At 44.5% G+C, this 22,346-nt stretch overlaps 1 protein-coding gene across 1 annotated transcript in view; it reads left to right on the forward strand.

The window, feature by feature from the left end:
- The window catches only part of WDR88 (WD repeat domain 88), a 48,698-nt gene that overhangs the window by 15,941 nt on the left and 10,411 nt on the right, over nt 1-22,346 (forward strand). Inside the window, exons 3-9 of the mRNA XM_002695000.6 lie at nt 543-631; nt 1,881-1,944; nt 6,409-6,547; nt 9,129-9,258; nt 15,855-16,042; nt 18,038-18,120; nt 20,002-20,070. Of these exons, the coding sequence (XP_002695046.4) occupies nt 543-631; nt 1,881-1,944; nt 6,409-6,547; nt 9,129-9,258; nt 15,855-16,042; nt 18,038-18,120; nt 20,002-20,070 (762 nt within the window). The remainder of the gene's footprint in view (nt 1-542; nt 632-1,880; nt 1,945-6,408; nt 6,548-9,128; nt 9,259-15,854; nt 16,043-18,037; nt 18,121-20,001; nt 20,071-22,346) is intronic.

Raw genomic sequence — 22,346 nt, forward strand, 5'->3', positions numbered from 1 at the left:
CAGTGTGTGCATGTTGATCCCAAACTCCTTAACTATCTCTTCCCCCCACTCTTCCCCCCTGGCAACCATAAGTTCATTGATGAACCTTTTTTGTGCACAAGTCTTTGACCACAATTTAGATTATTTACTTAGGGAAGACTGTCCCCGAGGGGGCCGCCCTGCCTCCGCCCCAAAATAGAATTGCTGGTTCAAACTGTGGGAATTTTTAGAAAGTTCTTGAAAGATCTTGCTAGATTCTGTGAAGCCTCTTTGGCCAGGAGAGAACAAGAATATTACCTGTTTGCAGCTTTGCCTTCAGAGTGGCCCGTTTCCATGGGCCACTTCCATGGACGGGGAGTTTGCTGGGGATGCCGTGGATGGTGATGGTGGCCTTCTTGCCCTGGGAGTGGTGGGGAAGTCTTTTCACCCTTCTGAGCTGGGGGAAGCGTCATAGGACCGTGGGTACTCAACCAAGCTCAGGGTTGATGCTGAACTCAGCTCATTGCTTCAGTTGACACTTTAGTGACCTCTGACCCTCTCCCACTCTCTCCTGCTGATCCGAGGATGCTATGGATGGATCCATTGTTCGGGATTTTGAGCCGGTGCCCGAAGGTCCTGTTTTAGAATGCAGCATCACAGCTGACAGCAGAAGGTGACTTGCCCTCATTTGACTCTGGTCAGGAAGGTGAGCGGGAAGGGCAGGCCCGCACACAGCATGCCAGGGACCCTTCACTGTCTTTTCAGCAAACACCTGACCTTACACTCCCGTATGCTGGTCTCATGGTTTCCATCTTTTGCTGTGAGAACCAAGTAGATGTGGTGACTGAAAATTTTAAATGCCAAAAAGACGAAATGTACTGTGACTGAAGCCACTCTGAATGTTCTCCGTGGAGTTTCTTTCCCGCGGTCACACCTGTGGACCAGCTGCAAGGTTCGCTAGTGATTCAGTGCAGGCCCTCATGTCACAGGGGGAAACCAGGGCCCAGGAAGAAAGCCTGAGCCGTCACCTGGGGAGAGTCGGTTTGGGAGGCCGCCCTGGGGTGCATTTGCATTCACACTTCACACAGATGTGAGATGAGCCTTTAAAAGGGGATTTGCTTTAAAATGGATTTGCTTTTACCCTGAGCAGCAGCTACAAAATTAATCTACTAGTGAAAACACATGGGGGAATGTAAGCTTCATGTACATGCTCATTCGCTCAGGCATGTCTGACTCTTTGCGACCCCATGGACTGTAGCCTGCCAGGCTCCTCTTTTTCCAGGCAAGAATATTGGAATGGGTTGTCACTTCCTACTCCAGGGTAAGCTTCATGGGAATTTATCTCATATAGAGGACACATTGTCACTGAAACATGCGATGTAAGAAGACAAGGGTACACTTATATTACTGGGTTGACCAAAAAATTCATTAGGGCTTTTCCATAACATGGGAAAATCTGTATGAACTCTTTAGCCAGCCTAATAGTGTAAATGTACAAGAAAGCATTCAGAATAAAATGAGCTATGACAGTCTTATCCTGTAAAAAAAAAAAAAAGATGTGAAATCAGTACAAGAAGTGATTGATCCTTGTGAGTTGTAGCTATCCTTCTAAAAGAAGTCAATTACAGAATAGAAGAAATGATACCTTTAATGCCCCAGATAGAAAAGGACATATTTGGGTGGCCGATTAAAGGATTAAGGAAGAGAATGGTGTCATGGTGCCTTCTGTGTTAGGATCTTTCTGTTTTCACTGAGAACCCCCAGTTCTCCAGGGGCCTCATGAAGTATCTTTAGAAAGATTCAAGTATTTTTTGCAGTCTTGGTCCTAAACTGTAGAAACTGTCTGTTAAATATTTGATCTTTCTTAGAAACCACAGGCGTAATAGTCTGGGTCGTTAAGACTCTTGTCATTTTCTTTCCAGAATCGTTGCAGCATCTTATGACAAAACAGTGAGGGCTTGGGACGTTGAAACAGGCAAGCTGCTGGTATGTATGCTCTGCCCTGGTGGAGATGTCACAGCACAGGGTCTTCTGGTTTTTTTTTTTTTTAATGTTTTAATTGGAGTATAATTGCTTTACAATATTGTGTTAGTTTCTGCTGTTCAATGATGTGAATCAGCTCTATGTAAACATATATCCCCTCCCTCTTGAGCCTTCCTCCCACTGCCCCCGCACATCACATCACACTCCTTTAGATCATCACAGAGCATCGAGCTGAGATCTCTGTGCCATGCAGCAGTTTCCTGCCAGCTTTTGTTTTACACATGGTAGTATATCCCATGGACAGAGGAGCCTGGTAGGCTGCAGTCCATGGGGTCTCGAAGAGTCAGACACGGGACACGACTAAGCGACTTCACCTTCACTTTTCACTTTCATGCATTGGAGAAGGAAATGGCAACCCACTCCAGTGTTCTTGCCTGGAGAATCCCAGGGACAGGGGAGCCTGGTGGGCTGCCATCTGTGGGGTCGCACAGAGTCGGACACGACTGAAGCGACTTAGCAGCAGCAGCAGCAGTATATATATATGTGTGTGTGTTAATGCTGTTCTCTCAGTTCATCTCACCCCCTCCTTCCCTGCCTACAACACAGGTTCTTTGCTGGGCCTTAGGTGGCCTTGAGCTGGTCATGGATTGGGAAGAGTAGCCAATCTTCCGGGAAAGGAAAATTTTCTTAGGGACCCAACGTGATGGATGGTGGGCTTCGGGGAAGGAAAGCTATCTGAAGCGGGCAGAGGAGGGCTCTGTTTCAGGGATGGGGAGGATGGGTATAAGGGAAGAAGTAGAGGTGGGGGCAGAGGGTAGGGAGGATGGCATTACAAACTGAGAGAACTGTGTGGGAAAAGAGACCCTCCCCTGTGGGATGTTGGCTTTTGACAGGGGCAGGAAGTAGAGCTGAGGCCATAGGGTAAAGGCCATGTGGCCAAAGGACAAGGCAACTGGTTCCCAGTCTGTTCTCCATCTGAGAAGGGGCCACCATCCATCCATCCATCCATCCAATGGGCCCAGGATCCCTCTGTCTCCTGCCTAATGTCCGGGCAGCCCTGAGCCTGCTCAGGCGCTCTGCAGGGTTTCCTGCCCCATCCCTGCTGCCCTCCCTGCCCACCCCACCCCAGGCAGCTTCTCGTCACCTCTCTTCTCCCTTTTTCCCTTTCTCCTCTGTTCTCTCCTTAAAAAACAACAACAAACTTTCTTTTTAGTGCAAAGATTAATTTATTTTCATTGTGAAACATTTTTAGAAAGAGAAGCCCAGTGTAAAAAAAAAATAGTGTAACAGTTAGCATCTTGGTGTGTCTTTTCCTGTACACACCTTACATATGAACACGGGCAAGCGTGACAACATGACATGTTCTGCTGACAACAGTGTCATTATATACGATCATTGATTACTCCTGACTTTTAGCATTTTCCCAAATGCTTATTTCATCTCACATAAACGTCCTGCTCTTGTCTCTAGCCTCTTTGTCGTTCTCTTCTTGTTAAAAAAACTCTCCCCAGGATGTTTTTATTTATTTTTACAAAATATTTGTTTATTTATTTGGCTGCCCCAGGTCTTAGTTGAAGCATGTGGAATCTTTAGTTGTGGCATGCGGGCTCTAGTTCCCTGACCAGGGGTCAAACCCAGGCTGCCTGCATGGAGAGTGAGAAGTCTTAGCCACTGGACCACCTGAGAAGTCCCTTCGGTAAACTTGTTTTAGTACTTTTATTACTTTTGTTGCACAGGATGTCCATGCCACTTGCCATCTATAGGGCTGAGTTAGTGATCCGCTGCTGCTTGACAAACTATTCCAGAACTTATTTTCAAACAACAAGCATTTATGGCCACGCAGAGTTTCTTTTTTCTAAAATAATTAACGTATTTTGGCTGCACTGGGTCTTCCTTGCTGCACATGAGCTTTCTCTAGTTGCTCTCTGATTGTGGTTCTCATGGTGGTGGCTTCTCTTGTCGCAGAGCACAGGCTCAGTAGTTGCGGTGCATGGGCTTAGTTGCCCCTCAGCGTGGGGGTCTTCCCAATCCAGGGATTGAACCTGTGTTCCCTGCGCTAGCAGGCAGACTCTCAACCACTGGACCGCCACGGAAGTCCTTGCAGAGTTTCGTGACAGAACTTTTGGAGCAGGTTAGCCAGTGGTTCTGGCTTAGGTTTCTTGTGAGGTCATGGTTAGGATGTCATCTGGGGCTGCAGTCTTCTGAAGGCTCACTGAGGGTCTCCTTCCAAGTTGGCTGTTGGCAGGAGCCCTCGGTTCCTTTGCACCCAAGTCTCTCCATAGGGTTGCTTGAGTGTCCTCAGGACATGGCGGTTTACTCCCTCAGAGCAAGCGACTCAAGAGATGGCAGGAGGAAACCCTGGTTTTCTTCTTTTTTTTTTTTTTAATTTTTGTGGTTATAGCTGGTTTGCAGTGTTTCAGGCATATGGCAAAGTGATTCAGGTATGTGTTTGTGTGCATGTGTGTGTATATATGTGTACATTATAAACGTGTATATTTATGAATATAAACACATATATTCTTTTTCAGATTCTTTTGCATTATAGGATATTATCCCACCCCCACTTTCCCCTTTGGTAAACATAAACTTGTTTTCTATGTCTGCCAGTCTATTTCTGTTTTGTAAATAAGTTCTTTTGTATCATTTTGTTAAGATTCCACAATAAATGATATCATATGATATTTGTCTTTGTCTGACTTATTTCACTTAGTATGATATTAATAATCTCTAGGTCCATCCAGGTTGCTGCAAATGGCAATAATTCATTCTTTTTTATGGCTGAGTAGTATTCCATTTTATGTACATACCATATCTTTTTTTTAATCTCTTCATCTACCAGTGAGCCTTCAGTTGTGTTCATGTCATGGCTATTGTAGATAGTTCTGCTGTGATCATTGGGGTGCATGGATCTTTTTGCTGTTTGTTTGTTTCGCTGTGTCGGGTCTTAGTTGCAGCATGCAGAGCCTGTTGTGTCGCGCAGGATCTTTCGTTGTGGTACACAGGCTCCAGAACGTGTGGGCTTGGTAGCTGTGGTGTGCAGCCTTGGTTGCTCTGTGGCATGCGGGGTCTTAGTTCCTCGACCAGGGATCAAACCCACATCCCTTGCATTGGAAGGTGGATTCTTAACCACTGGACCACCAGGGGAGTCCCACATACATCTTTTTGGATTAGAATTTTCATGTTTTGCAGATGTATACCCAGGAGTGGGATTGCTGGATTATAGGGTAGCTGTGCTGCTACTGCTGCTGCTGCTAAGTCGCTTCAGTCGTGTCCGACTCTGTGCGACCCCGTGGACTGCAGCCTACCAGGCTCCTCCATCCATGGGCTTTTCCAGGCAAGAGTACTGGAGTGGGGTGCCATCACCTCCTCCAAGGGTAGCTCTAGTTTTAGTTTTTTAAGGAACCTCCATACTGTTCTCTGTAGTGGCTGCACCAAATTATATTCCCACCCACAATGTAGGAGGGGTCCCTTTTCTCCATACCCTCTCTAGCATTTATTATTCGTAGACTTTTTGATGATGACCATTCTGACTGGTGTGAGGTGATAGCTCTTTGTAGTTTTGATTTGCATTTGTCTAGTGATTAGTGATGTTGAACATTTTTGCATGTGCCTGTTGGCCATCTGTATGTTTTCTTTGGATAAAGCCCTGGTTTCTGTTGTGACCTAGTATCACAACAGTGATACTAGTTTTACAACATATCACTAGTATTACAACATATCACTTTTGCTATGTTGTATCCAAAGAAGTAACTCACTGGGTTGAGCCCACACCCTTGGGGTAATTAGACTCCACCCTGAGACTTCCCTGGTGGCTCAGACGTTAAAGAATCTGCCTACATTCCTGCAGTTCCAGATTTGATCCCTGGAATGGGAAGATTCCTCTGCATAAGGTAATGGCCACCCACTCTACGGTTCTTGCCTGGAGAATTCAATGGACAGAGTTGCCGGCTGGGCTGCAGTCCATGGGGTCGCAAAAATTCAGACATGACTGAGTGACTTTCACTTTTGTGAAGAGAGGACTGTCAAAGAATTGGGGAGCATATTTAAAAAGCTTCACAACAGTAATACCATAATTTATGACATACAGAGAGATTTTCCTTTCCTAGAATGAGTAGCTCTCTGTCCTGAGGGGCTGGGACTGTAGAGTATTGTCCTCCAGGCAGACTTGTTTACCAAACTGAACAAGAGCCAAGTTGGCCATTACTAGAACCTTGCTGCCAGTTCTGCTCGGTGCCCCCTATCCTTGTTCGTCTCTCCTGGACACACATTAATTACATGTATTAATTAAAAATTAATTCATGAAAACTAAACATTCAGTTCCTTGTTTGCACTAGTCTATTACAAGAACTCAGTGGCCACATGTGGCCAGTGGCTGGCATATTGAACAGTGCCTAGATAGAATATTTCAGAAAGTCCTGCTGTAACACTGGGCTAGAGAGAAACCTTTTGATTGTTGCCCTATTTCAGTGGAAGCTCAGTCATGAAACCTTCATAGTCTCCGCTAAGTGTTCCCCTGATGGTAAATACGTGGTCTTGGGCTTGGATGTGGATCATGGAATCTTTATAATAGATGCGAAAGACTCCACCACTGTGTCCCGTATCAAAGGTGAGTTTGTGTGGGCTCCCTGCTCTGTTCTGTCTATTATGATAACAGCCACTTGTCGCTTGAATGACAGTGACTTTATTGTTTTACTTGATAAATCAGCAGTGCTGTGAACCATGTCATTAAAGATGGGACATTGATGGATAAAAGTGAAGTGAAAGTCGCTCAGTCACGTCCGACTCTTTGTGACCCAGGCCAGAATACTGGAGTGGGTAGAACCCAAGTTCTCCAGGCCAGAATAGTGGTGTGGGTAGCCTTTCCCTTCTCCAGGGGATCTTCCCAACCCCCAGGGATTGAACCCAGGTCTCCCGCATTGCAGGTGGATTCTTTACCAACTAAGCTATCAGGGAAGCCCTGATGGATAAAAACATGGGCAATTAAAATCAAGAGTGGTTAAGGCTTTTCCACTCAGTCTCATGCTTATAATAAGTGAAACATTGTTCTGCTCCAGCTTCACATGGACATTTAAAGTCCATCTTTTATTGAATGAAGACCCAAGCTTCTTGGCTTGCCTGGTGGCTCAGATGGTAGTCTGCCTGCAGTGTAGGAGACCCAGGTTCGATCCTTGGGTTTGGAAGATCTCCTGGAGAAGGAAATGGCAACTCACTCCAGTATTCTTGCCTGAAAAATCCCATAGATGGAAGAGCCCAGCAGGCTACAGTCCATGGAGTCATAAAGAGTTGGACATGACTAAGCGACTTCACTTTCTTTCTTTCCAGGCTTCTTAACATTTTATGTGTATTTTCCCACATTCTTCCTTCTTTATTGCTAAGTCACCAGGAAAGCCCATAAAAATAATAATCACTGATTATTAATAACATATTTATTCTAGTGTTTTATAATAGTGATGATTAGCAATTTTATTACTATCAATTATCATGTATAAAAAAACAAATTCAGATAATTAAAAAGACTAGAATGGCAACTCCTGAAAAAACAGTCATCAAATGTCAATTTCCTGGTTGTGATCCTATGCAATCATTGTGTAAGAGGTCACCATTGGGGGAAACTGAGTGACAGGCATACAGGGTCTCTCTGTAGGAGTCCTTACAACTGCATGTGAGTTAACAGTTAACTCAGAAGAAAAAAGCATAATCATTGGGAAAAAAATTTCAAAGTGTGTAAGCAGTGGGTTTCCCCAGTGGCTAAAGTGGTAAAAAAAAATCTGCTTTCAATGCAGGATACGTGAGTTCGGTCCCTGGTCAGGAAGATCCCCTGGAGGAGGAAATGGCAACCCACTCCAGGATTCTTGCCTAGAAAATCCCCATGGACAGAGGAGCCTGGTGGGCGATAGTCCATAGCATCACAGTCAGACCTGACTGCTGTGCCTGTCCTGTCTTCTCCCCGGTGGTAGTGGTTTAGAGGCTCAGTTGTGTCCGACTCTTGCGACCCTATGGACTGTAGCCCACCAGGCTCCTCTGTCCATGGGATTTTCCAGGCAAGACTACTGGAGTGGGTTGCCATTTCCTTCTCTAGGGAAGCCTGGAGGGACCTATTATTATGATTATTTTTAATTTAAAGAACTTTGCTTATAATTTATTTATTCTAGTCTTCCACAGTATTTCTTCTGATTTGAATTTTTATATCCCTCAAGTTCAATGGAAGAAGTTTTTTTTAAATTGTACTGTGAGATAGGTATTTTTTTTTTTATTGGAGTATAACTGCTTTACAATGCTGTGTTAGTTTCAGCTCTACAACAAAGTGAATCAGCTGTATGTTTACATATTCCCCTCCCTCTTGAGCCTCCCTCCCACCCCCCACATCTTACCCTTTTAGGTCATCATAGAGCACTGAGCAGAGCTCCCTGTGCTATACAGAAGCTTCCCACTAACTACTTCACACGTGGTAGTGTATATACGTAAGAGCTACTCTCCCAGTTCATTCCACCCTCCCCTTCCCCACTGTGTCCACAGTCCATTCTCCATGTCTGTGTCTCTGTTCCTGCCCTGCAAATAGGTTCATCTGTGGAGGTACCTATCATTAACAGTACATTGCTGGGGGGTCTTCCAGTGAGTGTGTGTATGTGCAAACACACACACGCACACAGTACTGCTTCCCACGTACATTTAATGTTTATTTTCATCACCATGGAGCCGTGATGCGTGTCCTGCCACACAGCTTGCATTTTTCCCTTGATGTGTCACCTCGTCCTCTCTCTCCTCACACTCTAAGGCCTGTCTACACACCATGCTCCTTCACGCTGTGTCATGTCAAGCCTTGGCACACCCTGTTCCTTCTGCCTAGAGCACTCTTCCGTTCCTGTTTCCCTCCATAGCTTTTAGCGATCTCTCAGGGTTAGGCCAGGTTTCCTTTCGTTGGTTTGGAGCCGTGACATTGGCTGCAGGTTGTTGCCTGCTCAGAGGTGTCGGCCTGTGACCTCTGAGGGGGAAGAGGGCAGAGCTCCTGGCTCGAGGCCTGGTATACAGCAGGCATTCAGGAAATGATTATGCAAGTGAAGAGTCCCTTCCTTGTGAAAACCAGAGTTGTGTTTCTATTATACTGTCGCTGTCTGGGGGAGCAACCTCATGGCATGTGGCCCAGAGTGTGGAAGGCACGGTATCAAGTCACTTTCCCTGTGCCTCAGATCATCACATGATGTCGCTCACCGCCTGCTGCTTTGACCCCGACAGCCAGAGGGTGGCTTCCGTCTCGTTTGACAGGAGCATCAAGATCTGGGACGTGACGTCACAGACCACGCTGCTCACCATCACCAAGTGAGGAGGCTGGGCAGTGTGCTGCAACAGCGAGGTGGGCGGGATTCACGCCCTCCTGGATTTGGCCTGTGCACCTTCAGCTCCCCAACTGGTGTGGACATAGGGCATCTCCAGCTGTGGCCCACTGTGGTGCTACGAGGAGGCTGGAGATGCAGAATGGGAAGGGCACAGGCAAGCAAGGGGGAGCCACTCCAGTAAGTCCTCTACATTCGAGCCTTCAAGTTTCGAGCTTTCAAAGACGTGAACGTCTGAGCCAGCCCCTGTATGCCAGCTGTTGTACTGTACTACTGTACTTTTCAAGGTTCTGTAATAGTAAATGTTTTATTTTTGGTGTTTGTTTTTCACGTACATATTATTTGTGTGAAAAGTATTGTAAGACGGTACTATACAGCCGATTGTGTTAGTTGGGTACCTAGGCCAGGTTTGCTGGGCTTACAAACAAATTGCACTTACGAACACAGTCTCAGAACAGAAATTAATCCTACGTAGGGGACTTACTGTAGTTGTGGCCTGTGGGCTGGGACGGGCCTCAGAGGCATTTGTTTCAGTGTGAGCCAACACTGGAAAACATTGTGCTGAGTTGCCCTCTGCCTCCCCAAATGTGGGTTTCCAGCATCTCCTGCAAAATGAGAAGATCTGCTCTTCTAGGGCCCACAAGGGTCACTCTGTCTGTGGCCACCAGCACCAGGTGTGTGGGCAGCCCCCCCTAACGGGACCTGGAGTCATGACCTCGGAATATGTCGTCCTGCCCACTTGGCTCAGTTATGAGCCCTGCTGGCCTGGGCCAGGCTTTCCCGTGGGTGTCTGGCCAGGGCTTAAGAGTGTGCAGGTTCCCATCCTGAGTGACCTTTGACCTTAGTTTCCTCACCTGCAAACTGAGCCCCAGTGAGGTGTGAAGGAGACACAGACGGAAGTCCTTAGCGTAGGATGCGTGGTGGCCACTCAGCACCAGCTCTGTTACTGAGACTGACTTCTGTGGCTGCTGGGGTCAGCAGGGCTGTGGATGCCTGTTCTGCTCGTTAGAGCTGCTCGGTGGTGGCAGTGAGGAGGGTTAGGCAGCAGAGGGGACCGCAGTTCCAGCTGTGAGCTGGAACTCTGCTTTGTTCCCCCAAGGATGGTGGAAAGGGAAATAAGGAAACTGTCTACTGGTGTATTTGATTGAACCACATTTATAAATTTTCTGGAAATGTATTTTTTTAGCAAGAAAATATAGAGACAAGGATTCTCAGTGCTGCAGGACAGGGCAGGCTTCGTGGCATGAAATTCTGAAGTTACACAGGGTCCCGCACACAGGAGGGCTCATACTTGGTTTACTGCTCTGCCGTCAACATCTTCAAGTTCTTCACTTTAAAAAAATATTTTTATTCATTTGACTGCACCAGGTCTTAGTTGTGGCATGAAGGGTCTTTAGTTGTGGCATGGGAACTCTTATTTGCAGCAGATGGGATCCAGGTCCCTGACCAGGGATGGAACCCAGACCCCCTGCATTGAAAACTTGGAGTCTTAGCCACTGGACCATCAGGGAAGTCCCAAAATGCTTCATTCTTGAACAAGGGACCTCAAATGCTTTTATTTCAAAAATATGTAATTTACTTTTTGAAAATGTTAAACATGCAGCCAGTACAACATTTTGAAGGTACAAAAGAATACAGAGTGAAAAATTCTCTTAGCTGTCTCATAACCGCTGTTTCCTGAGAAGCCATCACTTTTCCTCCTTCCTTCCTGCCCTCTGGCTGCCTTTCTCTCCTAATAGTTTTACTGAGATATAATTCACATGCATCCTACAGTTCACCACTTCATGTACATAATTCAGTGGTTTGGGGGATATTATCATTATTTTTAATTATCTCATTATATGTACAAAATTTTTAATGTTATAGTATTGGCATTAATTACATTTATAATATTATACACCCATCACCACTATTTCCAAAGCTCTTTTATTACCCAAACAGAAACTCAGTACCCATTGAACAATAATTCCCCACTCCCCTCAATCCTAGTCCCTAGTAACCTAGACAGCATATTAAAAAGTAGAGATATCACTTTGTTGACGAAGGTCCATATAGTCAATGCTATGGTTTTTCCAGTAGTCATGTACGTGTGTGAGAGTTGAACCATAAAGAAGGCTGAGTGCTGAAGAACTGTGATGTTGGAGAAGACTCTTGAGAGTCCCCAAGACTACAAGGAGATCAAATCAGTCAATCCTAAAGAAAATCAGCCCTGAATATTCCTTGGAAGGGCTGGTGTGGAAGCTGAAGCTCCAATACTCTGGCCACCTGATGTGAAGAGCTGACTCATTGGAAAAGACCCTGATGCTGGGAAAGATTGAGGGCAGGAGAAGGTGGCAACAGAGGATGAGATGGTTAGATAACATCACTGGCTCACTGGACATGAGTTTGAGAAAACTCCAGGGGATAGTGGAGGACAGAGGAGCCTGGCATGCTGCAGTTCCTAGGGTCAAAAAGAACTAAACATAATTTAGTGACTGAACAACAACAACAAAGTAACCTCTATTTTCTGCCTCTATGAATTTGCTTATTCTAGATATTTCATATGAATAGAATCATACATTATTTTTCCTTTTGTGTCTGGCTGTTTCATTTAGCATAATGTTTTTAAGGTTCATCTGATATATGTTACAGCATGTATTAGAGTTTCATTACTTTTAATGACTGAACAATATTCCATTGCATGTATATACTGCATTTTGTTTATCTGTTGGAGAATCCTTGAGTTGCTTCTGTCTTTTAGCTATTGAAAATAATGCTGCAGTCAACACTGGTGTACACATATCTGTTCAAGTCCCTGCTTTTAATTCTTTTGGCTGTATACCTAGGAGACGAATTTCTGGATCATGTCATGAATACTGTGTATAGCTTTTTGAGAAACTTGGAACTTGCATTTTAATTTTGCAGTGGGCCTTGCAAAATCATATAGCCGTTCTTGCTAGATAATTTTGAAAATCCATACTTAACTGATTCTGAAGCTTGCAAGGAGCATAAGTACTTTGTTATAATTTTTTAATGTTGTCAAACGTAGTTTAGAAAATTCAAGAGGAGAAGGAAGATCTATTGTACTTACCCATGTTTTTGCTGACCATGTTCTGTCTTCTGATGTTCCAAGTTTTCCTCTTTCACCATTTTCTGTTTAGAAAAATTCCCTTTAGCCATTTCTATAGGGTAGTTCTGAGGGGAAAAAAAATTCTCTTAAGTTTTCCTTCATCTGAAAACATCTTGATCCTCCCATCATTCCTGCAGGATATTTTTGATAGATATAGAAATCTGGATTCACAGTTGTTTTCTCTCCTCATCTGAAGGCTATCATGTCACTTTTTTCCTGGCGTCCACGGTTTCTGATGAGGAATCCACTGTCATTCAAATTGTTCTTCCCCTATAAGTAAGGGGTCATTTCTCTTTTGCTATTTTCAAGATTTTTTTCTGTCCCTACTTTTCAAAAGTAGAATTATACTGTGTCTGAATATAGATTTATTTGAGTTTATCCCACTTGGGATTCACTCAGCTTTTCGAATCTGTTCTTTGCCAGATTTGGTAAAATTCCAGACATAATTTCCTTGATTATTTTTTCAGCTCTATCTTATTTCTCCTTTCTTCTGAGATGCCCCAAATGTTAGATATTTCATTATATTCTCGTAGGTTCCTAAGGCTCTCTCTCTCTTTTTTTTTTTTCAGTCTGTTTTTTGGATTGGTTAATTTATAGTGTCTGTCTTCATATTTATTGATTATTTCCTATATCATCTCTACTGAGTTTTATTTTTTGGTTGTTGTTATTGTATTTTTAAGTTCTAAAATTTCCATTTGGTCATTCTTTATATCTTCTATTTGCAAAGCTTTCAATCTTTTTGGTCATTTTAAACAGAATTATAATTGTCCATTAGAGCATTTTTATGTACGCGTGCTAGGTCACTTCAGTTGTGTCCGACTCTTTGTGACCCTGTGCAGGCTCCTCTGTCCATGGGGATTCTCCAGGCAAGATTACTGGGGTGGGTTGCCATTTCCTTCTCCAGGGGATCTTCCTGACCCAGGGATTGAACCTGTGTCTCTTGTGCTTCCTGTACTGCAGGCAGATTCTTTACCCCTGAGCCACTGGGAAAGCCCTAGAGCATTTTTATGATGGCTGCTTAAAAATCCTTGTCAGATAATTCTAACATCTGTATTATCTAGGTATTGGCATCTGTTGACTCTGTCTCTCTCATTCATGTTGAGATTTTCCTGGCTCTTACTTAGTATGATGAGTGAATTTCAGTTTCATCTTGGACATTTTGAGTATTATGAGACTCTTAATGTTATTTAAATCTTCTGTTTTAGCAGGCTGCCTCATTAGAACCTGGCAAGAGTGGCAGTCTAGACTCCCCCTCAGCCTTTGCTGACAGTGCTGGGGATGGGATTGCAGTTTTCCCTAAGATTTTTGGTTGGAGTAAGGCAGGTATTGTCTAAAGGTTTTCTGTTCTTTTTCTAGGCTATCTCTTTGGCTAGAGAGAACAGGCTTTTCTTGGGAGCCTTTTATCCAGTCCTCATTGTTGGTGGCTCAGACGGTAAAGCATCTGTCTACGATGCAGGAGACCCAGGTTCGATCCCTGGGTTGGGAAGATCCTTTGGAGAAGGAAATGGCAATCCACTCCAGTACTCTTGCCTGGAAAGTCCCATGGACAGAGGAGCCTGGTAGGCTACAGTCCATGGGGTCGCAAAGAGTCAGACACGACTGAGTGACTTCACGTATTCTTCATGTATTCATGTATTGTTTTGGGGGTTGCAGCTTCCCCAGTCCTCAGTTCAGGATATAAGAAGCAAAAAGAAAATTGTAGGTACTCAACAGCATGCCATCCTTGGGTCCCAAGATCCTTAGCTAGTCTGCCTTTTCTTATCCACTGTTCACAGTTTTCTATTTGCTCTATAAATGCCCAGGGTTGTTAGCTGTGCTTAACAGGAGGAGTGGGGAGCAGTACATTGACTCCATCTTGTCCAGAACTGCAAGTGCAACACAAACATTTCCCTCAAACTTTTGTACTAAGTAAAATGGTCTTTTATGATACATGAAACTGATCTGAAATGAGAGTCCCATCCTGGAGCAGATACCCTTGGTTGAAACCTCAGTGACAATTTCTGGAATCAGAGGAGGGCTTGCTATTTACCTCCAGTAAATGCTGGGATGGTTCTTACCCCACCAGGCACTGGGACTTGGACATTTTAAGCCTGGACACCCCTGAGAAGCTGACATTTCTTCTCCTTTGATCCTACTCAGTTTGTATATGTCAAAGAACCAACACAGAGTCTAAAACTCTGACTTGGGTGCTAGAAAACAATTTATTCAACCTTTTCTTCAGTTAGATGAATTGATATTATAATCCAGGCTACTCAGAGATGCTCAATTATGTTTATAGTTTAGACTGAAAACCCTATTTGTTACAGGAGATGAGAATCATAGGGAAAACACTTTGAGGGTCATGAAACAAAACAAAAAGCAGAATTCTGACAATTTTTTTTCCCTAAAAAATAAGATAGTTTGGGCTTCCCTGGTGGCTCAGTGGTAAAGAATCTGCCTGCCAATGCAGGAGCCATGGATTAGGTCTCTGATCTCAGAAGATTCCACATGCTGTGGAGCAATGAAGCCTGTGTGCTACAGCTATTTGAGCTTGTACTCCAGAGCCCAGAAGCCGCAACTGTTGAGCCTACATACCACAACTTCTGAAATCCACTCACCTAGAGCCTATTCTCTGCAACAGGGGAAGCCACGGCAATGAGAAGTCCTCACACCACAACTAAAGAGTAGCCCCCACTCGCCACAACTAGAGAAAGCCCACGAAGCCACAAAGACCCAATACAGCTGAAAATAAACAAAATTTAAAAAGACATTAAAAAATTGAGAATAAGTAGCCCAAAACTTTATTAATTAAATGCCCAACATTAAAATATGCTTTAGTGGCACTGAAGACAGATAAGGAGAGAGGGAGAGGGAAAAAGAGAGCATTTGGTGTGAGGAGAAGTAAGGGGAGTGAGTGAGAGAGGGTAGTGAAGATGGGGGAAAGGAGCCATGCCCCCCTGTCTGTGAGAGAAAGGAGGGGAAGGGGGAAGCAGAGGAGACCCACCTTAAACCTGAAAGGCTATTAGTCCATTAACTATCACAGTGTTTCCACCTGCTCTTTTTTCTGAAGCCTCAAGCAGCTCTGAATAGGGTGGTTCTCAGCCAGGGTCAATTTTGTCCCCTCGTGGACATTTGGCAGTGTCTGGGGGACATTCTTCTGGTTGTCATAATTGGGTATGGAGGCTACCAGCATGTGCTAAGGAGTGCCCAGGGATGTTACTAAACATCCTACGATGCATAGGACATCCCCCTACCACAAAAAATTATCCAGCCAAAAAGGTCAATATTGCCATTATTGGGACCTCCTGGAATAGTGTAACATAGTTAGATTAATTAATATTTGGATCATAGTAGGCAGTGATCAAAACAGTGATAACCGTTAAGTCACAAGGCATCAGCTCCAATGCCCACTCCACTCACCTCTGCTTTAAATATGTCTCCAGATTCTCCAGGAGTGACATGCTAATGTGTGCACCCTCTCACATGTGTTGCAGGGCACATAACAATGCCATCTCAAACTGTTGTTTCACCTTCAGTGGCCATTTCCTGTGTACAAGCTCCTGGGATAAAACCTTGAAAATATGGAATGTCCATACTGGGGAGTTTCGAAACCGTGGCGCCTGTGTGACTCTGATGCAGGGCCATGAAGGTTGCGTGAGCTCCTGCCGCTTTGCCAGAGACAGTGAGTAATTAACACATCAAAGGATTCCACAGCGTGGGACTGCTGGGGCCAAGCTCCTCATGTTCCATTCACATGGACCCTCCTTTCCAATGATGCCCACAGCGAAGGTGGATTTATTTTCCTCAAGAATCAAGAGAGAGATGCACACGTTTGCAAGTGACAGACACTCAGCTTGATGTAGCCAAGGCAACAAAGTAAATCTATTAAGTTCTGTAATGAGCGAGTCCAAGAGCTGATCTCCCTCAGGAGTAGCTGGATCCAGACACTCAGATAATGCTCTCAGGAAGCCAACTCTTCCACTCTGCCCCCTCCCCCCCACCCACCTCCCGCCCAGCTCAGTTTCTCTTTTGTATTGACCTTTCTCCTCAGAGAGGCAAAGATGGCTTCTGGTGGTCTAGGCCAACAACAGTTCTGGCTACTGACAGTCCTAGACGAAGAGAGACCCTCTTTCTGATGGCACCCACACAAGTCCCAGGGAAGACTCCCATTGGTTCAGCTGACATATGCCCATCTGTGAACCCGCCCCTTTCACAGGGAATGGAAGTCTCTGATTGGCCAGGCCTGGGAGACTTACCCATCCCCGGAGCTTGAGGTCAGAGTCGTGCCTTCTGAACCAGAGGCACTGAGAATAGGTGAGGGGTGTTTCCCCATGGGACATTGTGGAGCCGTTTCCAGATAAAGAGGCATAGATGCGACCAGGAACAATGACAGGAAACAGCCAGGGGCAACTGGCTTCAGTGAGGGCCATGACTGCTCCTGACATCCAGGAGCCAAAATGCTGTACTCCCCGATCCTTGTGGGGAGTGGGGCTTGCTGTGTGTGACAGGGGCTGGGGGCGGGGTGCTACCCGACCAATACGCACATAGTCAGGGCCTGACTTGTGAAATGTTTCCTTCTTCAGAAGTAGCATCTCTGTAAGTCAGACCCTCCTATGAGGTATCCCACCAGCTTCTGTCTTTGGCTTTCCATTTAGGTTTCAGAGTTGTGAATAATCAATCGTCACTATTTGCAGATTCTGTATTTGTGAAGTTATCTACTGGGTAAAGTTTATTTGTGACCCTAAAATCAATACTTATGGCACTTTTGCAGCCACCATGGATATGTGCAGAGCAGCGACAAATTTGCTATATGCACATGTTCCCAACTGAGACTGAATGAGGTGACCCTCTGCCTTCTTCCAGTTCTCTTACCATAAGATGTCTTTTTTGTGATCTATTTAGTTCCACCTTTTTTTTTTTTTTTTTCCATTTTGTGCTTTTTGTTTATGATTTTGCTGTTTAAAGAGGCCCCCAAACATAGTGCTGTAGTACTGTCCAGGATCCTAACTGTGTGAAGCCTGTGATGTGCTTTACAGGGAAACACAAGTTAGGCAAGCTTTGTTCAGGCATGAGTTATAATGCCAGTGGCCATGGATTCAATGTTAACAAATAAGCAGTATGTGTTAGATAAGGCATCTTTAAACAGAATCAGACAGAAAATGAAGTACTGATTGGCTGATGAAAATGTTGTGACCAGAGGCTCACAGGAGCTTAACCCCATGTTTTCCCTATGGCCAGTCATTCATTGAGTGTTTGAGATGACTTTGTAGAGCATAACTACCATGAACATTGAGAAAAAGTGAAAGTGTTAGTTGCTCAGTCGTGTCCAACTCTTTTCGACCCCATGGACTGTACCCCACCAGGCTCCTCTGTCCATGGGATTTTCCAGGCAAGAATACTGGAGTGGGTTGCCATTCATTTCTCCAGAGGATCTTCCCAACCCAGGAATCGGACCTGGGTCTTCTGCATTGCAGGTAGATTCTTTACCATCTGAGCCCCCAGGGAAGCCCAACTCTAATTGACTGGGGGCTGTTGAGTCACACCAGGAAGAGGGTTGAGTGTCCTCAGGCACAGTGGCGCCTCACAGACGCACCCTCAGCCTGCTTTGGCCTCACCAGAGGACGAAGCAGTTGGCTGAGGAAGGTTACCCCCTGAGACGCTTTCATTTGTGTTCCAGCCTCTTTTCTCGTGTCTGGAGGGTTCGACAAGACCGTGGCTATTTGGGATGTAGAAGAAGGCTACCGGAAGCTCTCCTTGAAGGTACCAATGCCAGTATCAGATAGAGGATCTGAGCGTCATTCTTTTTTTAAAAAATATATTTATTTTATTTGTTTGACTGTGCTAGGTCTTAGTTGTAGCATGTGGGATCTTCTTTTCAGTTGCAGCATGCTGGATCTTTGGGCTTCCCAGGTGGCACAGTGGTAGAGAATCCTCCTGTCAGTGCAGGAGACCTGGGTTTGATCCCTGAGTTGGGAAGATCCCCTGGAGAAGGAAATGGCAACCCACTCCAGTATTCTTACCTGGAAAATTTCATGGACAGAGGAGCCTGGCGGGCTACAGTCCATGGGATCGCAAAAGAGTCAGACATGACTCAGCACATACAAGGAACTAGTAAGTATGCTGAATCTTTAGTTGTGTCATGTGGGATCTAGTTCCCTGACCAGGGGTTGAACTGGGTCCCCAGCACAGGGAATGTGGAATCTTAACCACTGGACCATCAGGGAAGTCCCTGAGCTTCATTCTTTAGTCATTTCGTATTGGATGCTGGGGATACAACAATGAGACAGACCTAAATATTCCCAATGGAACTGACACCTCTGTGGGAAATGACAGACAAGAAAAACAGCAAACACATTCTCAGTAGTGATGAGCGACACAGAGAACCCACAACAGGGTGATGGAATAGATTCCCGGGATTAATCCATAGTGGGTGCGCCAGGAGGGCCTCTTGGAGAAGGTGGCATTTGAGCTGAAAACTGGAGGGCAAGGGAAGACTGGATGAGTGAGGATCTTGGGGAAAGGCATTCCAGGAAAATGGAGCAGTAAAGGCAAAGACGCCAAGTAGGGGCCGTGTCTGCAAACAGCAGGAGTCCCCATACAGGGGAATGAATGTCATCGTGAGGCGTGCACAAACAGCTGTGGATTCCAGAATGGTGGGTGTCAACTGGGTGCTTTTGGCTGCAAGTTAGAGGAGACTCAACTCCAAGTGGCTTTGTGATATGGAGATGGATTATCGAGCACAGCGAGAATCCAGAGGGTAGGCAGTTCCAGAACCGGTGCCTCTGTTCCAGTTGCCCCCATGCCAAGATTTTTGCACACCCCTTGGTCTTGTGATCGCATGGCCACCTTTGGCTGTGAATTCAGGAGACTCCCAAGGCTGTTCTGTGTCCCCCTCTTCTCTGTGGGTTTGGAGAGGCCAGGGGAGCTTACATCATAGCACATAAATGTTCAACCTCACTCTGGTTAAAAGTCCCTTTGTGCGCCCATCAGGTCATTCTACTCTCCTTTTCCTCTTCTCTCCTCTATTATTCCACCCTCAAATTCCTGCCCTGTTGTTAAATGCACAGCAGTTTAACCTAGCTCTTACTTCTTTTCTTCTTACCATACCTCACCGTCCACCTCTTTCCATGTGGGAAAGACCAAAGAATGAAAAAGATGCTGACATGGAGCTCCAACATCATTAAGTGTCTGAACCAGCAAGTATTTATCTCCTCTAAACTCCATTTACTGGAGGAAATTAACCCCATGTACTTAGTCACAGTGGGTGGATTTGCAGTTACTTGAAGCCAAATGCTCCCTTAGCAATAGGACCACTGAGTGATATTTCCTAGAACAAAGAAAGCAGACAAAAAACTGCAAAATGTGCTCTGTGACCAGCTGGGAATATAATTTTTTTCCCATTGTGTTAAGCACCAGAGTACTATTTTAAAAAACACATATGGTGCTGTGACATACACATGAATCACAAGCCTTTACACTTTGTACTCCACCTTAAATATCGTGGGTGAAACCAGGGACACACAATTAGTTGCTTTCAAAAGCAAGCAATGTTGAATTCTTGACTTTGTTTTTCAGTTCTTGTTGTTCTTTCAAAGGTTTTTTTTCCCCTCTAGATCCTCTTAAAACTCTGCTTTTCTTCAGGGCCATAATGACTGGGTGATGGATGTTTCCATTAGCAACAACAAGAAATGGATCCTCTCTGCTTCAAAGGTAAAAGTAGCCAACCTTTGAGTGACTTAAAATCTCTATCACATTTGTGAGAATTGTTGTTAGCAGAAATGTATTGTCAAGTAAGATTCCTGAGCATTTCAGTCTGAAAGCCACACCTGGCCAGGCTGTCCCCATCCAAGGAGCTGCCTGAAAATGTGGAAACTGGGTCTTTCCATTTGCTGAAGTGAGAAGTTCCCAGGTATTTCTTTGCATCATCGTTAGTTGAACTTTGTTGGAGCAAGAGCCTGTTCAGACTGGCAAATGATGGAGCCAACTAGGGGCTTTGGAGGGAAAGGGGTCAGCTTGTGAACAAGCAGACCACTCTGAAGTTCCAGGAGGGTCTTCCCTCTCTACTCTCTGCATTCTTTGATTCCCATGCCAAGGGCACATAATGGCCAACCTGGGACATCCTGAGGGCTGCCCTCCATGTGTGAGCATCAGAGAAGTAGGGTCCCACCTTGTCCCCCAACCTTAATTAGAATCATCTCATTCTCTAGACTGGGGGTTTCTAAGTGTATAAAAATGCGGACAAGACCCTGCCTGCCATGATCAACTTGTTAGAGAACCAATGCAGGATACTGCAACACCTGACAAAAAAAAAAGAACAATAATATAATACATAATAAAAATTATATGCCAATGTGTTGTTACTTTACATAAAAATATGAAAAATGATTATGTCAATTATATCTCAATAAAGCTAGAAAAAGTAAAAATACAAGCAAAGTATAAAAATCAGTATTTATTTAAAAATTATTTACTTTTCTGTCACATAAATACAATTATTTAAACAAAATAACACTAGAACTAGTCAATAACAGTATTAGTAGTAACCTATAATAGGATAATTAAGCAAATATGGTTAAGAAAAATATGCTTTGTAATATTCCATTCTGTCCTTTGATATAGCAATTTATTTTGACTTAAAAAAGAGACTTTATTGGTTATTTTTAAAATTTTTTAAAGTTTATTTTTATGTGGATCATTTAAAAAATCTTTATTGAATTTGTTAAAATATTATTTCTGTATTATGTTTTGGTATTTTTGGCTGCAAGGCATATGGGATCTTAGCTTCCCTGACCCAGGATCAAACCTATGCTCTTTGCATTGGAAGGCAAAGTCTTAACCACTGGACCACCAGGGAAGTGCCTTTACTGATTAGTTAAATTTTACAGGCTATATTATTGTACATTCTTAAGATATATAAATGTAAAACTTTTTAAAAAGAGAATATAAATACAATAAGATTGATTAGACAGATACTTTATGTATTTATCTTTTCCAGCTTTATTGAGATATAATTGACATGTAACATCATGTCAGATTAAGAGGTACAAGGTGTGGTTTGATAACACATATATATTGCAAATGCTTGCCACCATTTGTGCTGTGCTAAGTTGCTTCAATCGTGTCCCACTCTTTGCGAACCTGTGGGCTGTAGCCCACCAGGCTCCTCTGTCCATGGGATTCTCCAGGCAAGAATACTGTAGTGGGTTGCCATACCTTCCTCCAGGGGATCTTCCCGACCCAGGGATCAAACCCAGGTCTCCTTGCATTGCAGGCAGATTCTTTACCGCTGAGCCAGCGGGAAGCCCAGTTGTTGGTTGCTCAGTTGTGTCTGACTCTTTGCAAGTCCAGGACTGTAGTCTGCCAGGTTCCTCCTCCGTCCGTGGGAATCTCCAGGCAAGAATACTGGAGTGGGTCGCCATTTCCTTCTCCCGGAGATCTTCCCAACCCAGGGATCAAACCCCGGTCTTCTTGTTTTGCATGTGGATTCTTTACTGTTGGAACCACCAGGGAAGCCCTCTTACCACCACAGCCTGAGCTCCACCATGTCATATAATTAGCATTTCTATTTTTGTAACAAGAACATTTAAGATCTACTCTGTTAGCAAATTTCAAATATATTATGCTATGCTATGCTAAGTCACTTCAGTCGTGTCCGACTCTGCAACCCCATAGACGGCAGCCCACCAGGCTCCCCCGTCCCTGGGATTCTCCAGGCAAGAACACTGGAGTGGGCTGCCGTTTCCTTCTCCAACGCATGAAAGTGAAAAGTGAAAGTGAACTCGCTCAGTCGTCCGACTCTTAGTGACCCCATGGACTGCAGCCTAACAGGCTCCTCCGTCCATGGGATTATTATACCGGATTATTATCTGTAATCACCATGCTTTACATTAGAGCCCCAGAACTTGTTAATCTTATAATTGAAAGTTTGTATCCTTTGACCCAAATATCTCTCCATTTCCCTCCTGCCCCCTCCCAGCCTCTGGTAA

The sequence above is a fragment of the Bos taurus genome, chromosome 18 (assembly GCF_002263795.3).
Source record: "Bos taurus isolate L1 Dominette 01449 registration number 42190680 breed Hereford chromosome 18, ARS-UCD2.0, whole genome shotgun sequence".
In the NCBI taxonomy this organism is placed as follows: Eukaryota; Metazoa; Chordata; class Mammalia; order Artiodactyla; family Bovidae; genus Bos; species Bos taurus.